General features: G+C 38.0%; 1 protein-coding gene across 4 annotated transcripts in view; it reads right to left on the bottom strand.

Moving 5' to 3' along the window:
- LOC141726828 (nipped-B-like protein) overlaps positions 1–19047 on the bottom strand; it is a 175785-nt gene that overhangs the window by 134241 nt on the left and 22497 nt on the right. For all 4 annotated transcript variants that reach the window (XM_074531922.1, XM_074531924.1, XM_074531925.1 and 1 more), the window contains exons 2-7: positions 15600–15743; positions 13781–13946; positions 12560–12690; positions 3953–4052; positions 2854–3005; positions 1619–1779 (exon numbers count right to left, since the gene is read on the bottom strand). In XM_074531922.1, coding sequence (XP_074388023.1) covers positions 1619–1779; positions 2854–3005; positions 3953–4052; positions 12560–12690; positions 13781–13946; positions 15600–15663 — 774 coding nt within the window. In that variant the 5' untranslated portion in view covers positions 15664–15743. The remainder of the gene's footprint in view (positions 1–1618; positions 1780–2853; positions 3006–3952; positions 4053–12559; positions 12691–13780; positions 13947–15599; positions 15744–19047) is intronic.

The raw sequence follows: 19047 nt of genomic DNA on the forward strand, positions 1-19047 counted from the left end.
TCTAACGCCTCTCCTTCCTTGCTGATCCCTTGTAAAGAGTTTATACTCATCCATTGCAGCCTTTCAGTCATGCAAGTCATCCCACCATGTCTCCATGATTGCAACTACATTATAGTTTCCCTGCTGTACCATGGCTTCCAGTCCATCCTGTTTGTTGCCCATGGTGCATGCATTGTTGTAGATGCACTTCAGTTGCATGTGCTGATGATACAAAACTAGGAGGAGTGGCTGATACACCTGAAGGCTGTGCTGCCACTCACAGGGACCTTGATAGGCTGGAGAATTGGGTGGAGAGAAGCCTAATGAGGTTCAACAAGGGCAAGTGTAGGGTCCTGCACCTGGGGAGGAATAACCCCAAGTACCAGTACAGGTTGAGGGCGGCCTACTAGAGGTAGTAGTTGGGGAATATATGTTCATTTAATGTCAAGAACTGCTTCCTATTTTGAAGAATTTGCATTGCTGAAACAGAGACTGAGAAAAGTACCTGATGAGATTGTGTATTATGATAGATTCCTTCATTGCAAAACTCTCTTGTTGAAGATATCACTTCTCAGCTAATATTTTTCATCAGCATAATTCTTTCATTTAAAAAGAGAAGACTAATAAAACTAATAACTGTCTTAGAGTCCCAGTGTACTAATCCCTGTAAGGAATTTAGGTAGCCAGGTGTTATCAATACACTTGTTGAATACAACAGTTTTTTGCTTCCACAAGCTAATTTAGGAAGACAAGAGTTGCCCCTAGTTTTCATAAGGTAAATTAAATATATCTTTTTTAAAAAGGTCAAAAAAGGCCCACTTGTCACCAGGTTTTGATCAAGTTTTGTAACTGTTGTAGGCATCACTAAGACCGCATAGTTCAAAGAACTAAAAGCAAAAAATAAAAATGAAACTTAAGTGCTGTCTCCTTAAGAGGTGTTAAGAGACTGTGTGCCAAACTTGTAAAGAAGAGTCAAAACATGCTTCATCCACAGGATGAGATGCTCATTAAGAAAGTGAAGAAGTTGAAAACACCATGGGAGAAAGTTGCTGTTCTTTTTCACTTATAATCAATACTTTAGCAAGACTTTCTCCCACGTGAAATCAAGTCACTAGGAAAACATATTATAAATAAACCAGGCCATAAAAGCACATAATAGATCTGTAAGAAAAAAATGTTAAAAGCAATTTTTGTCTTTGACAACACTACTATATTACTGAATAGGTTATGCAATTGTCTCATATAATTGACAGGGGAATCTTCAGAAAGACATGTTAACTATAAACCTATTTAGAATCTAGTATTGTTTACATCAATATATTGATACAATAATTGCAGAGAGACTCTACCATCTCTTTATAATAACCTCACATACATTAGATATTTTTACTTTTCATACTTTCATCAGAATTAATGTCACAAACTGTTCCAAAGGACAGAGATCTAGAAAAATCTTAAAACTTGCACATTAAAGTTGCACATCTGAGTGCATACATCTGAAACCAAAATATATTGTCAGTGGTTTTATTCATCAACAGCATCCTCATAAAATATCTGACTTTTAAGGCAGCTAAACACATACTTGGTTTATCACAGTAAATATTTGTTTCATCATCATAAACTGATCTAGGTAACATACATCACTACTTATCCTGTGCACCATCTGTAGATAGTCTTCATTTGAGCCATGTCTAGAATTATCAGCATGATAATTAGCTGAATTTCCAGACAACTGACTTGAAACTTTATTTTCATGGAGATTTCTCATCCCAGTTGTGACAATGGGACTAGATACTGAAGCTGAAATACAGAAAAATAAAAATATTTATACCAATATAGTCACACAATCATTAACTCTAAAAAAATCTCACAGAAAAGGCCATAATATGAATGTGTTGGATGCAGGAGGTCTAGGATTGTAACAAGAATCCCAACTTTCTTCACTGAATCCTTTTTGCACAAATACCTTGAATAAAATTAGTATCCAAGTTTTAAATTTTCAAGAGACCTAAACCTAAATTCCATGTACAGATTAGCCAAGCTTCGCTCCACATCTATCCTAATTACAGTCAGCATCATACTCATAGGTTATAGAAAACTTTATTTTCCTCTATATAATATGCATTCTCTACCTTTAATAACTTCCAAGGTATTCATGAGACATAAAACGTTACATACAGAACACCTATATAAATTCTAAGCACACTGCTAAACTTTAGGAACAGATGATTTAAAAGAATCTAACAAGAATTCTACTTCCAAGAAAGGATAATGCCTAGATACTTAACAGTGTTCATGTTGTTCAAGATTGCTTTGAGAAAAGGGAAAAACAAAGACATCTATTAATTCTGAAGGTCATCTTTGCCAGTTACTGCATACCTTGAGTATAATTCTAGCCAACTTAGCCTAGCCTACACTGCAAAGGTTTGGTACGGTTAAATAAGCTGGCAGGAAAATTTACATTACACTGGCAAAAAATATGTTTTCGCAAGTACAGATAAACAATTGCCATAGCTAACAAAAAGTTTTAGGGTTTTTTAAATTTTTCTATTATCATGTATATGTGACAACTATGCAAAATCAGTGTACATAGAGGAGAAGCATTAACACCAAGGTCACTGGTTCAATCCCTATATGGGCCATTCACTTAAGAGTTGGACTTGATGATCCTTCTGGGATGTTTTGAAATAAAATAAATACTACCACTGTACAGTCAGGAAAGCCAAGGTTAAGCATACCCAAAAAATTCTCTACCAACTCCAAGATTTGCATTAAGCATGTGACTCCTTCAAAGAAATTAGAGAGCTGTGAAACACACACATGAAGGTAAAGCTGACTTAAGATAGGAGAATAAAATAAATATCAAAGACTTACCTTGCTGCATCTGAGGATGTGGTGTGTAACTTGGAGGATGTGAATATGGCATGTATCCTGCAGGACTTTGAGGAGCATATGGACTAGGCACTGGACTGTTCTGTTGTGCCAAAAACCTGTTACCAGAGCTTGTTTGTGGTGGCACAAACCGGCTAAAAAATAAAATGAAGAAGTTTGAAAAAGTTGGAAAAGGAAATTTATACAAATTTCTTATTTCTTTTAGAAGACAAAGGGAGCTGGGGGTGTTTAGTCTGGAGAAAAGAAGGCTCAGGGGACACTATCATTGAAAGGAGGTAGCAAGCAACACAGCAAGAGGAAATGGCCTCAAGTTATTCTAGGGGAGGTTTAGATTATAGATCAGGAAAAATTTCTTTACCAAAAGGTTTGTCAAGCACTGGCTCACACTGCCCAGTGAAGTGATTAAGTCACCAACCTGGAGGTATTTAAAATGTGTGTACATGTGTCACTTAGGGACACGGTTTAGTAGAGGACCTGACAGTGTTAGGTTAGCGGTTGGACTTGATGATCTTAGAGGTCTTTTCCAACCTAAATGATTCTATAGGTACATGCTACTTGCTGACACTCAAAGTTTGAAAAAGAACCCGAAAGTTGATGAGAAAGCTGATGGAAGACTGGCCAAATTACTGGACCTATCCTCCTCTGAGCAGCCTTTTGTATAACTGTTACAACAGTATTCCATGTTTTTACAAGCCTTCTTTTCCACCCTTCTGTCACACTGGTAATGTTATACATGCTGGAACACATAGCCTCTTCTCTCCAATTCTCCTGCCACAGGTAGAAAATAGCTGTAGCGGTGTCAGGAGGCAGGGGTATTATTTTAGCGGGAAAGAAAGTTTGCCAAAATTATGTGAGGGAGGGACAGCAGGGAATTCTGACTAATCAGAATACAAAGATTACTCACTAGCAAAACCATGTTGCTTTTCCAGCTGAAGAAACTCACCCTGCTGTCAGACAAATGCAAAATATATCCTGACACTGATCACCTTCCATTCACATACTTGCAAAAAGAATTGACTGTCACTGTAGATAGAATTTGCAGTTTGCTGCCCATCCCACCCCATTTAAAAGAGAATGTTACCTGGAAGGGCTATGTGAGATAGTAGTTTGTTGATAATTAGAAGATGCAGGACTACCTCTCATGGAGTTCTGAGAAATATTAAACTGCGACATCATCATCCCTATTAAGAAGATAGCAGCATTACTTTACATGCATTTCCTTTTTAATCAATGAAGTCTCTCATTTCAGAAATTATTATATACAAAGAGATTACAAACTTTACAAACATTAACATCTTCTGTCTACAACTGTTAGAAAACATTTTTAAAAGATTGATTTCATGTAAGATGTCCATTTACACCATGACATAAAAAGCATGTTCCCTAAAGGAGTATTAAATCAACAATAAATGTCAACGGCAGTTCCCCCCTCTGGTCCTTAGCTAGTAAATAGTAACATTTTATAACAGGCCACATACTCCACACCCCAGACTTGTGTGTGGAGTACTCAATGTGCCAATAAGATTTGGAAACTTCACAACAACTCAGAACACAGAAAACTTATCTCCCATTTTTAGATCAAGTACAACAAACAATCACCTCAGGCTGAGTGGTGCAAGATATTCTCCCCGCTCCCCTAATTCCCTAGTGGTTCCTTTCTAGCCAGGGACAACAGCTTTCAATTCCAGCTCCACCACACTTAAAAGGAATGTTATCAAAGAAGGTGCTGAAATATTTTCAGTTGCAAAGAACCACCAGTATCCCATCTGTAGTCTCCAGCAGCCTGTAGATTGCCACAGCCATACTTTGAAAATTCAGGAGTTGTACTAGATGGCAAGCCACAAGTACCAATGGGCCTGGAACTAACTTGCATCTTTATTAGGGAGAATTTAAATGAATCTTTTTAGTTTTCTCTCTTCCATACAGATATAAAGAATTTCTAACCACCACATAACACTGGAAATTGAAATGGTACAGGTACACAAGAACTTATATGACTTTGAACCAGGTGATTTTAATGATAGAATTTAATGTCTTGTAGCTAAAACAGCATCAGAATTCACATACACACTTGTGGTTTCAGTTCAAAACCGGGCAGAAAGACCAATTTCGTGTTGTGGTTTATGTGCGCCAATTCAAGATTTCCCCAATTTGAAATTTTTCCAGCCAATGCACTAAAGAATGTGGTAGGTTTGGTGCTGGCCAGTCACCAATACACTCATTTCCTGCTGTGAGACAGGATTAGGAGAATGGCAAAGAAGGCTCAAAACTTTAAGAGGGTATAAAGAAAATTTTATTAAAAGTAACTAGAAGGAAAAAAGTAGTAAGAATTAAAACAAACCTTTCACAACACTTCTCTTCCCCTCACAACCTTTTCTTTCCTACAGACAATGTAAAGAAACCACACCCAAGATTTCCAGTCAGTTTACCACCTCTAAAATAGTCTTTCTTCAGTTCACTGAGGGAGAGAAGTCCCTCTTGTTAAGGTTATAGAGACTTCTCCACAAGAGGAAAGGAAACAGTTCTCTCGTGGCTCTCAATTTGTCACGCACAGCAGCCACCCAGGGAATCCTGCCATCATGAAGTCTTTCCCATTTCCACAAGCCTTCCCACAGCTTGTCAATGGGCCACATCTACTTATGGGGTATTGTTCTAAAGATGAGCTGTTCAAAGGCAAAAGTTCTCCTTATTGTCTATTTCTAAAATCATCTTCATCCCTGGGAACAGAGATCTTCTTCTCCTGGAAGCACAGGACTACTCTTCTCTCTTCCTCTGTTCAAACTTCTCATGGGATCACAGCCATTTCAACATCTGCTTATCTTAGCATGGAGGCCTTTGCTCGATATCAATTTGAACACTTGCATCTCCCCATAGTTTCATGCGTTATAAGGAAAAAGAGTTCTTTCTCCATAGCTTACAAGAGGATTTCAGCTCCAAAAACAAGGCGTCTCCTCCTCCCTCCCATCTGGGACTTAACTTCTTCCTCACTGACTTCTATGTCTTCATGCTGTTCCTTTACATGCTTGCATCTTGTTCCTTTCTCTCACTCGAGGGAGGCTTGAAGCACTGAAAGGGTTAACATCCCGTCTAGGGCCTACCTGACCCGCCGGTAACTTGTGGAGAGAGCTGCGGCTGGGCTGTGTCAGGATCGGCCTCATGGTTGGTCATTGCTTTTCTGCACAGGCTGCAGGGGTCTCAGGTCTCAGCCGCGCTGGGGGAAGGGGATTTGATCATAAGATCTTCACAGCCACGGCCAGCCCTGCTCCGGCCTGGGCTCGGCAGCCTCCCCGCCTTCCTGCCCGGCCGCTGCTGGGGCCCGGCCCGACCCGACCCGATTGGAGCCGATGGGGGGGGCCGGCGGGCGGCCCGGGGAGAGGTGAAGGGGCCCGGCCCGCGGCAGGACCGCCCGGCCCGGCCTGGCCAAGACGGGGCGGTCGGGGCCGCCACCTTCTCACCGACCGGAAAGAAAATGAGAGAGTTCCCGGGTTTTTTCGTCTTTAACATGCGTGTTTCACAGAGGCGTGTCCAGCTTCTCAGTGGTTCAACAGACTGTCAGTTACACAAAAAGCTTTACATCACTTCCCTGAATTTCCTCCCATTCCAAACCAGGACAACGCTGCAGCTTGGGAAGCCACAGCAAGTGATCCAAAGCCATGGGTAAAAAGCACATCAGCAATGCAAATATTTAAACCTAAGTTTAGATAGACGACTGACTAATCCAGAGTGTTTGGGAGTCATCAATCTTTGTATTACTATCACTGATTTCAATTACTGCAATATGCACGCAAGCAAAGCTAGTTTCAGAAATCTTCCTTGTCATCCTCTTTTCTCTTCCCCTCTCCCCAACAGAGAAGTGATGGAATTAAGCCATTACTACGTCCTGGTAGGTATGAAGTGCTGCATTCCAAGTATATTAGCCCAGATAAACTAGCCCAGAGCAGGAGTGAAATTCTCATATTGTGCTGGAAAATAAATAAATAAATAAATAAATAAATAAAATAAGAGACCTCCATACTTTAGTACAGAGGACATTTCATTGCCCAGAGTAGCAGAAGTGGACTCCTCAACTCCTGCAAAATTTGATTAAATGAACATTGGTTGCCTTGCACAGAGGCAAGTGAGGAAGAAACTCCCGAGGTGCTGGAGGCAGCATCTGGCATGCTCACTGCCCACTCACCTCTCACAGCCACTCTCACCACAGCTAGGTAGTAGTTAGTCAAACTAATGACCCTTAACACTGATGTACAGAAAGCTCACAGAACGTGCCAGTATGAGCATGAACTATGCAGAAGTTTCATTTTATGCCTAAAACAAAGATTGCACTTTTAAAATACTTGAAAAATATCTCTTTTCTCCTCTGCAAATTTAAAACACACTTTTGGTTTAAAAAAGTATGACAGAAAATATAAAAAGTAATACATTTTAATGCCATTTAAAAACCTAAAACTTATTCTGAGACAGGCAGTTCCCACCTCTTTATCCCTGTAAGGGGAGACAATCTAAATAACTTCAAAAAAAACAACCAAACAAAACACCCTAAGTCCACAGTGCCCATCCCCCCTCCCCTTGCCCCAATAAAACCCCCCAAGCAACAACGACAACCAACCAAACAAAAAAATCCCCTACCACGACAGTCTCTAAAGTTTTCAGACAGATAACAAGTCTGTCTAATAATGATGTAATGAGAAAGTAGTAAAAATAAGCCCAAACATTTAGTTTAAAAAGGAGTTGAAATTAGTCTGTGGTCATTAACACTAAAATATCTATCTTCTTGTACATTTTTTACACTGTTGTTCATATCACTAAGCAGCAGATATATGGCTCCACTGTGCATTTCCATACCTTAAAATACTTAAGAATTTCTTTTAAATGCAACTTTAATTTTGATTGTTGGTAATGTGTAGAAAGCAAAGGGAGACGACCCATCCTTTGATCAGCATCGAACTCCGATTTATTGATCCCACTTACACACTTTTATAGTGGTGTCAATCAAGCCCATACATATTACAAAACCCGAGCTCATCATTGGCCACAGATTACACACCAACCCCTCCTTTTGTTTTCAGTACCTGTGGTTTGTTATTGAAACCAAGATTTGTGTTCTCACCCTGATATGAAAGGTTCTCAAGGCCTCCATGTTTGTCTCTTTTGCTTTCCCAAAACAGCCAAGGACAGAATGTTTACCTGTTATGAAAAAACGGCCTGAGAACTCTGCTGTTTATAGAAATGTGCCTGAGAACCTCATTATTTACAGAAACAGGCTTGGGAACTGCTGCTTACAACTGCCTTTTACTTTTCCACCAGCTGTATATTTTCATGGCCTTTTTTCCTTCAAGCCACGTCTGAGCAAAATTCTCCAACAGTAATGCTCAGTTTTGAGAAAACATCATCCTAGTAATAACATTCACACAATCACAGGATATGGGTCAAGTTGGAAGGGATCACAGTGGGTAATGTGGTCCCGCCTCCCTGCTCAGAGTCATCCCAAAACACATGTCACAAGATTGTGTCCAGATGGATCTGGAATATCTCCAGTGAGGGAGACTCCACAGCCTTTCTGGGCAATCTGTTCCAGTGCTCGGTCACTGCACAGAGTTGTTCTTCCTCAAGTTCAGGTGGAACCTCCTGGGCATCAGTTCCTGCCCGTTCCTCTTGTCCCATTGCTGGGCCCCACTGAGCTGAGCCTGGTCCATTCTCTGACCCTTCCCTGCAGACACTGACAGACATTGATAAGGTCCCCTGACAGATGACTCCTCTTGAGGCTGAACAGCCCCAACTCCCTCTGCCTTTCCTCATAAGAGAGGTGCTCCAGTCCCTTAATCATCCTCACAGCCTCTGCTGGACCCACTCCAGGAACTCCACGTCTCTCCTGTTCTGAGGAGCTCAGAAATGGACACAGCATTGCAGGTGTGGAGAGGGGTAGGATCACCTCCCTGACCTGCTGCCAATGATCTTTCTAATGCATCCCAGGATTCCATTGGCCTTCTTCGTCAGAAGGGCACACACTTGTCCATCAGGAGCCTCAGGTCACCCCTAGCCTGTACTGGTGCCTGAGGTTGTTCTTCCCCAGGTGCAGAACTCTGCATTTGCTTTTGTTGAATTTCAGACAGTTCTTCTCTCCCAACTCTCCAACCTGTTGCGGTTCTTCTGAAAGGCTGCACAGCGCTTGGGGGTATTGGCCAGCTTTGTATTCTTAACATATACTCCCAGTCTTGAATGTAATTTTTTTGGCTCAGAAAAAAGGGATATGCGTAAATCCATTTTAGCATTCCTACTGCCAAAGAATATAAAAACACAGCTCCAGATCACAGAAAAGGTATTGTATGATTAAACAGTATTACAGCATCATGCATGCTTAAGCAAGGATTGCTCACCAACAGGCAATTTTTAAGTTAAATATACACTCTTATTGAAAGCATATGTCTACAAAGTTTTTCCCTTTTATGCATTAAAATGTGCATTTTAATTCTTCTATAGATGGAAAAAAAATGAAAGCAACTGATGCTTAGGGAAAGATGCATAAGATTTTAATCCTCAAAAATGCACAAGTAAATAAAGTGAATTTTAAGTCCTTTCTACATCCTAAGCTATGCTATGAAGACTAACCTATTGCAATATGGTATTTTAGCTGATCTAATAGATATCTGCTGAAAGACAAAGCCAGTGTTGAGAAGAGAAAAAAATATTATGAAAACTGAAATTAAATAATAGCCTAATTTTAAATAAATAATTATGATAGCACCCAGAACTTTCTCTTTCATTTGATTAAAAAGGTCTAAAATAAAATTAACATGTTGTCCCTGTACTGATGCTGCACAGTGATGTGATGCAGTCCGTTCAGACAACCTAGTAATAGAAAAGAGTCTGAAAACTCTAATTAAAAATCTTATCTGTATGAACCCTGTTTCAACAGTGGGGCTGGCTATTATCAAAATACATGGAATAAAGGTTTGAATGGTTTGAATACTTCTGCTACTTTACCTGAAACAAAATATGCCAGCAATTTGGGGGGGGGGGGAGGGGGAAGGTGGTGCATCCAGGATACAAAACAAGTATTCAGATAATACATCTTCCTTGCACTTATTTGTTAATCATAACTAAAACCAATTCTTGGTCTAAACTTAGTGTTGAGCTACAAATCAATATGACTGGAAAAAACAGCACAGAATTCTGCTTGTGCTTTACCTTATATTCACATGTATTCAACACCTAATATTTAGGTTTCTGAAGAGGCCTTTTTTTCCTGACAAATTGTACTGAACCAAGAATTTTATGCCACGTTTAATGTAATTCTGTAGCCAGGTGATCTTTTTGATCTTGCATTAGAAAAGAAGGCTGAAAGAAATGAATTTAAATTCAGTTTGTCCATACAAATGCTGGAACTGATGCTGAAGGGATCATGGTGTAGAGGCCCCCTCCAGGCAGAGTAAATTGACACAGGGTCCCAGTGCCTTCTTCTCAGTTCTGGGCATTACAAATACTGGATCACAGTACCCAGCACTGACTTCACCACATGCTGGACTCAACAGAAGGCAAAAGGACAATATTCAGAAAGAAGACAGTAAGGAAAACAGAAAAGATGAATTTGAAATACTAGAAAAGAACATAAATTTCATTCTTATGGTTGGCAAAATGCATTACATAAGATCTCTACCAAACTCTCAAGTGTTCTACAAATCATGACTTCACAGAGATTACAAAATATGTTCAGAAAGCAGAAGAAAACCCAACCTTTGCTGCCAGAACACATCAGTATACCCTCCTTTGGCCTAGGAGATCTGAATGGGATGTACTAACAGCTAACATGACTGCCACCATTTGCCAACATCTAGCTTAAAGATCCTCCTATTTCCAGGTAAGAGTATGGCATAGAAATGAATAAATTTAAAAAAAAATATGGCACTTCATCTAGCTTTTCCAAACATTCATTACAGAGCCTTCTTCCTCTCAAAAAACTTTGTGTACAGCTATACTTTTCTCCTCTTCCCCTTTTCTTTCAATGGTTCCAATTTTACACTTACATTTCAATGTTTGTACTGGTACAAGTATTCAGAATTATGTAAAATAAAATTAAATATTCAAGGAAGATTTAAAGTATGATCTCTTTTGGTTCTCTGAAAGCATTTGGTTAACTTTATTAAAATGGCATTGACTATTCTTTTAAGTTTTATGTTCAATTGTTTTTTAATTCTGTACTAGTACCTCCCTTCAAGCATAGGCAAAACCACATTAACTAAAGATAGGTGGTTTTATTTCAATAAGGATTATTCTTAATCTATCGAATCAAGCAGCAAAAGTGTTTCCCCCTCTGAAGCACAGAATTAGCAAAAATTAGAAAGAAACTAACTTGCTTTATCTTCTTTCTTTCAAAAGCCTCTGCTGGAACAAATAATTTCATAAATAATGCCTCCCTTTTGCACTGGTAAATAATTATTTTACTCTACAAAACTGGTGGCAAAATGTGTGTTATCACCATTATTCTCATACTAGATCAAAAAAATCACACCATTGTACCAGCTATTAAGAAAAAAAATGAACTCTATCCAAACCAAAACCAAGACAAGTATATGTTTTTTGTGGAACCACTGTGCAAAAACTGTCAGGACAGTCACAACTCTTCCAGCAACTGGAAAAATTATACTCTGCAACAGCTACCTCCAAACCCAGAACCTGGAGACTCTTTTCATAGTTGAAGTTTCAGGATATATGTATCAATGACCTACTAAATATTTAGCACTGCCTTCCACATTTTCATTCATGGAAATTTTTACATTCTTTCAAGGAACATTATGTGTTCTGTCCTTAGCAACTTCTTTTCAAATGTTGTATTGCTTTTTACTCATTAGCCTAGGTGAATTAACTTAATAATCTAATTTTTTTTTTCCCCCTCCAAAAATGCCCTAACACTTTCTGTTCCCTGTGGACTCCAGTAACACTTCTATTTATATTTCTACAATGCTAGCGAAGCTTTATCCTCACATGGTGCAAACTCTGAAACCCCCCCTACTCATTTCATAGTTAGGTATTTAAGAATATATTTCAGGTGCAAATGAAGAAGTCTCCAGATCTACAAGTAGAATCTGTCCAATAAATCCTGTGCTTGGTCTCTCCCCTTTTCTATCTTTGCTATCCATCAGTATATCTCACTAAACCTCAGAAAAGAATTAGTTATCGAAACAGTAAAATCTGTAGGGCATGACAAATTGCCGAGAAGAGGAATGGTAAGGAGGAGATGTTACATATGGTTCATTCAACCTTATTCTTTACCTCAGGACTATCAAAAACTACCACTACAGTGATATAGTTTAATTGTACAGTTTTTCAATACAGAGCAAGGCCTTTTTTCCCAACTTCAATTTACTAAAAAAAAAATAAATAAACCTACCTATAAAGAAATTCAAATAAAATTACTTAAAAATAAAACCCAATAACTCATCCTAGAAATTAAACTTAGTAGAGAAATTCAACATTATTTTTTACAAAAACACCTAGTAGAGTATATTTCTGTGCTTATTTTAATACAATCACTCTTAGAAGATGCCATGACACCTAGATTTTTATCATTATCAAATACAAGATAAGGCATAAATATCACAGTTGTGCTCCCTACATATTTGTGGTTAGTATCAGCCCCCTAAACTTACAGAACAACATAAAAAACAATCAATCATCAATCAAAAATCCTTACCGCTTTGCACCCCATATCTGTTTTGCATGCTTTTCTCCCTGAAAACATTAGGATTCCTTGCCAGGACAGCCTGCAGCAAGACTGGTATATCTCCCTCTGGATCATCACTGCCGAGGTTATCTTTCAATTCTCTGGAATTGTGGAAGTAAGCAAATAAAGAGGCAAATGCATTTCCAAATTATAAGAAACCATGAGTCAAGTAAAAAAACCCAAACAACCACAACCAATCAAAACCAAACCAAACAACAGCATTTTACTGTTAAAATACAGAAAAAGCCCCCACCAAATCTGCACTGCACCACTGTTCTCTAAATCTACTTTTTTCCTCTCATGCTAAAGGAATGGTAGAAAAGGCATTCCTACTAGTCTTCAAAATTATTTTCTGCTAATAAGCACTTATATATACATGGCTCTCAGTTTCAGACTATTATAACACTTCTCATGTCCATTTCTGTATTGTGATCTTCTCCATAAAAGAATGCTTTGTCATAACATCCAGAAAGTACTACTGTAGAAGTGAAAATAAGATAAGCATAAATGTATGACATTTACATTGCAGCCAACCATTTTGAAAATCTTTTATTTTAGAAGGCGAAATTGACATCACAGGATTCCCTTTGAACCTTCAAAAATTTTATGTAAATGTATCCATATTTTCACTTTTTCTTTGCATTGATGACTTTGAAGAGCTACTTTCATTTGATCAAAATAACAGATTGGAACATGTAGGAAAAAGGGCTGTACACATAAGACAATTTAAAGAGCCTAACTGAAAAATGAAAATACCAAAATACTTGCTGGTTCAATTCTTAAATATTTTAAGTTCAATATCTAATCAGAACTGACATAGATCTTGCATGGGTGTCTCAAAAAAGTATCTTTTTCTGTAATACTGGGTATAAAATTTGTCAGTGCACATAACTAACGAAAGTGGGACACAAATGACTTTTGCACAATTGATACCACAAAGTTTGCACTCCTAACTAGCAAGAATAGAACAAGCAGCATACCTATTAAAAAAATAGTTATGCATAAGGGCTGTCAGACAACTACTAGCATTCCAACAGAAACAATTAATTCTTATACTGCAGTAATCTGCTAAGTTAGCCTAATAAAAAACCTGCACCTTCTAATTTTCACATACTAACACCCTTCTCAATTCAGTTCAGTTTAAAGTAATAAGGATGGTGATCTGATATAGCTGAAGCTCAAAATACATACATGTGATCTGTTGACACCTGATTGAGACTGTGGATGAGCTGTGAAACCAAGTTTTCATCCCTGCAAGCCAAAAGGCAGTTCACCTCTTCAGCTATCCGTCCATTGAAAAGCAGGCTTTTTGTTGTGGTAGCAGGTAAAGGTGATGGAAGAGGCAGCTGGTTCAAAACTGTTATCAGAAAATAGAAAGGAGTTCAGAATTATTTCATGAAACACAAGCATACAAAGATGGACACCTTCTTACTCCCTCATGATTACGAAAGAAAATCTGACAACTACATCACTTGCATTAATTACCTTGAATGTGCCTTGAAACTTGGAAAAATTAGCAAGATCAGCGAAACATTTATTAAAACAGTATAAATTCAGCTAGTTAATTGAGCCTACTCTACTGCCTCTACTCATCAAGTCCTCCATGTCTTTAGGGCAACAAGACTTGTCAATTCCAGTACCCTCTTTTTACACAGAGAGAAATAAGGTGAAGCAGTGACATGCCTTTCTCTTTCATGCACCCCTGACTTTCTGAACATCAGAGAAATATGACAGAGAAGGAAGCAAACACACCTAACACAAGGGCTAATCCCACCAAAGGTAATCACTGTTTTAAGAAACTCTTGCATCAGAAGTCTGGCCAGTGACTTCTACTAGTTAAGTATTTTGCCTTGAGAACCATACCTGCAAATAATTAGTGCTGGAAAACTGTCCATAGCCCAGAAACTTATGATTTGCATCCTGATGGACCATTATTATACACACATAATGGTACATATATACACATATAAATACATAAGCAGCATCTTCCAGTTTAATAATTCAGAATATCAGAAAGACATAAAGTGTTTTTTCCCCCATTGAATACATTTGCTTTTTTTTACTATAGGCAATTAAATTCAATTGCTGGGTATATACTTTCAGTATCTCTTGAAAAGTCTTCAAATTTCAACAGCATAATAATAAAACAAGAGCTCAGAATAAGCACTTGGATCACTGAGTCCAGTTATCCTCACACAGACAACTGAGCTATAAACTCTTGCTTATGCTTTATAAAAAAATATGCATCTTTGTCCCAATTTCTCATATTGAAATGGCTGTTGTAGGACTTCATTATAGTAATGATAAATCTCCTCTAAGTTTCCACTAGAAATTTATTTTTGGTCAGATTATAACCATTTGGTTTTGTGCCAGCATCAGCTTTTAATTTAAATAGTTCTTTTTCTTTCCTTGCATTTTGTCTTCCTGACATATTTAAAGACAGTACACTCACCTCATCTACTCACAGCCAAGAAACAAGGCTCATAGGTTCAGCTGCTTATTTCCATTCTAGCAGCCACTCTTTGCACTTGTTAATTAGAGCAACTTTTTTGTACTTTGTCCAAAACTAAGGAATTAGGTTTCAAGTATATTCAGAACATTCCACAGCTCTCTATCTGAACATCAGTCTAATCATATATCTCTCCAGTGAAGATGATATGTATATTTTAGAGAAGTATTTCATCATTTATATGTTTTTCTTTATTTGTGGGGTTCCCAGATATGTTACCGAATGATATTCCAAAGAACTAATTCCTATATTTTTTTTGTTTTGGGTTTACTTAGAGGTGCTTTTTTTAACCCACATGTTTCAATTAGCATATTTTGTTTGAATATATTTTTAAAATTCTAGCAAGGACAAGAAATGTTTTAATACCAAATCTGATTTTGAACAGATTTACTTTTAAGAACTTTAAAAATAAAACTATTCTTAGTACTTTTAAAATGCGGGTATATTAAGTGAAGAGGTAGAAGGGAACATAGCAAAGACAGAAAAAAAAAGAGTACTTACGGTCTGTAAGACTAGCAATCCCTGCAAGAGTAGTGATGGGAACATGAGGCATATCCCCATTCATCCTGAAATTCTGGGATGGTAGCGACTACACAGATATTTTAGTTCAGGTGCCAGCTATCATTACTTCCCATCTCCCAAGCACTAAAAAAGCAAAAAAACCAAACCAAAACACAAAACCAAATTAAAACTCAGTTTACTTAAAATAATTTTAAATTCAATAACATAAATGAAAGACTATAATCTCAAATGCATAGTAAGCAAATTTTGTCAAAAGTGGGTGGAACAATGTAGAATTTAAATATCAAATAGCATTAAGCAATCAAAAGGCAAGCTTCTGAGTTTCAGAAGTAGAGTCCGTCACCAAAAAAGATGCAACGTAAGGCAATCAAAAGACAATTTGCTCAGGTTATACAATACCAATGCAAAAATTGGCAACAAAACTTTTTTTGGCTCATAATGCAGTGGACAGCACTTAATCCATAATCACTTTAAGCAATTAGCTACTATATTCACTTCCCAGTTTTGGAGGAGATATTTTTCATATAAGAAGTTAGCAAAAACAAAAGGAATAATTTACAGGTGCAAATGTCAAATAGTAAGCAAAGTGACAAATACAAAATCTTAGTATATTTTTGTCATGGTTTAACCCCAACCAGCAGTTAAGTGCCATTCAGCTCCTCATTCCCACCACTCACCCACCCCAGGTGGGATGGGGAAGAGAATCAGAAAAAGGCAAAAACCCATGGGATAAGAACAGTTTAATAATTTAAATAAAGTAAAATATACTACTACTGCTGCTAATGAAAAGGGAGATAAAAAAGAGAGAGGAATAAAACCCAAGAGAAACAAGTGACATGCAATACAGTTGCTCACAACCCACTGACCAATGCCCAGCCCGTTCCCGAGCAGTGATCAGCCTCTTCCGGCCAACTCCCCCAGTTTATATACTGGGCACAACGTTCCATGGTATGGAATATCCCTTTGGCCAGTTCAGGTCAGCTGTCCTGGCTGTGCTCCCTCCCAGCTTCTTGTGCAGCTCCTCCCTGGCAGAGCCTGAGACACTGAAAAGCCCTTGACTCGGGGTAAGCAATGCTCAGCAACAACCAAAACATCAGTGTGTTATCAGCATTATTCTGTACTGAATCCAAACCACAGTGCTGTACCAGCTACTGAAAAGAAATAAACTCTGTTCCAGCTGAAACCAGGACAATTTAAAAAACAGTAGTATTTCAAAATTTATCTGAAAATATCTCCTTAATATTAAACATGTAGCAGACTCCGTGGAGCTTGCGAGAGCTCCATGGAGGATAGAGACTTAACAGTAGGAACTGCTGAGTCATGATGAGACAGCAAAATAAGCTCCTGTCTTCTGCCTCTCGCCCCACTGCTTATCTCTGTAACCCCATAGGCAACTTTTCCCTAACCCTTACTATTGGACAAGTTTGGATCCCTTTATACCCTATAAAAAGGGGCTGGTTTAGCCCATTCAACAGAAGAGCTGTTGCTGGAACTCTTCACAGATCCCTCAATAAACCATCACTCTGGAACCGACAGGATCTCTCCTTCTCCTCTCTCTCTGTCTGCTTCTGCCCCAGCCAAAGGCGCCCTAGCAAGCAAGCTCGAGCTGAAATCCTAAGAGAGCTGAGAATCACTAAAGAGCTAAAATCACTAAGTTTGATAAGGGTGGCCAGTGGCTAAGAGCTGACTGGGTATTCGGGCACTCTGTCTCCCAGAGGGACTGAATTATCTGGATTGGCTTGCATCTCTCATGGATAAGCCCAATATCTGGGTCTTATCATAAACGCACTCTGGTCAAACTATTACCAGGTACTGTTTCACCCTCTCAGCAGAAAGAAAAGGTTTAGTCACCACTGAACTATTTTATTTCCTATAAAACAGCATAGTTTATATTCAACTACTGAAAAGGAATTTGTTCATCTAGTTTTTACTCACTATAAAGATCCCAATTGTAAGGAAGTCTACACTATTTAAAACAAACAAAAGAACAAAAACCACCACCAATCTCCCCCCAAAAAAGATCATCACAATAATTTGAACTGCATTTCCAAAACAACAAAAATTTACAAATACCATACATTACAATCCACTATTGTTATACTAATGAAATGAAAAAATTGAGCATATCATCTTCTGAAGACAAAATAAATTAAAGGAACTTGTTCTAGGTACATTTACCTATAATAGACAGACTCCTGTATTAACTTATGAAATAGTAAGACTTCTTCTGTCAGCATTTATATTGTTTATTAAGATTCTGAAATAGTGATTTGTTTATACTAACTTTACAAGTCAACAGTTTTGCAAATTACATATACAATACATATAAACCAAAATATCACTGGCATTTCCTTAATAATCTTTATCTCATTCTTTTTTATGTCACACCAATGACAATATATAATACCACTGCTAATACATATGTACAGATTCCAAGCAAAAAAAAAGAAATAATACTTTTCCTGCACAAAGTTTTCATGAACCAGTGAAGTTAACTTTTCAGTGCTTCCCTATGTACACACAACCAAATTATTTTGGGTGGGAGTGGGGGTGGTGTGGTGTGACAAGGGACAACACAACCAATACACAAAAAACTGCCACCCAAGACTGAGTTAACTTCCTTTGCTGAACCTGCCACAGGCTCATTCCCACCACTAAATTACATTTGCTTGTTAAAAATATAATACATTACAGATGCAGAAATCCAGTTAAGGAAACTGCTGCAGATAGATATATGCTGTGTTTAGGGTTTTTTTAATCCAGGAGAAAACAGCCTTCAAACACACAGAGCAGTTTCAAATGCTACTTGATACTGAATCTTCTTTACCTGAAATGAATACCAATACACAAAGAATTTCAGTTGTTTCTTAGTTCCATAAATAAGCAATTCTTAAAGAAAAAAAAAAAGGGACCTAACTTTTACCACAATGAGTCTGCAACAGCAAACCCACAAGAGCTAACAACACTTTTAGAACTTAAGTTTTCATTTAAAGGTAAGAAGTTAAAGAACACCTTTCACACATAAGTTGTATATACAAGAGACCATGTCCTATGAGCTCTCCTCTCCTAACTTAAACTGCATCAAAACTGATTAAGGTCACATAACTATCCAGTATTATTGGAAATCCCATATGTAACACAAAGACAAGGGGGGGGGGGGAAATTTGTTTACTTTCCCTTCCTGTTCACCTTGGAAAGCTGTAAACATCAGAGACAGTCACTAATAATGCAAGTTCTTTCCTGGTATTACTGCTACAGTAATTATACAGATATTAAATGTAGAAATGGGGGAAAAAATCCCTCCAAAAGTAGACATTTAAATTAGATACCTTCTCCACAGATACATAAGAAACGTGAACTGGCAAGATCCAGATCCAAGAGTGGAACAAGTGCAGACAGCTAGGTAGGATGGTCAGGGAAAGACTAA

This window comes from Zonotrichia albicollis, chromosome W (genome assembly GCF_047830755.1).
Source record: "Zonotrichia albicollis isolate bZonAlb1 chromosome W, bZonAlb1.hap1, whole genome shotgun sequence".
Taxonomy (NCBI): domain Eukaryota; kingdom Metazoa; phylum Chordata; class Aves; order Passeriformes; family Passerellidae; genus Zonotrichia; species Zonotrichia albicollis.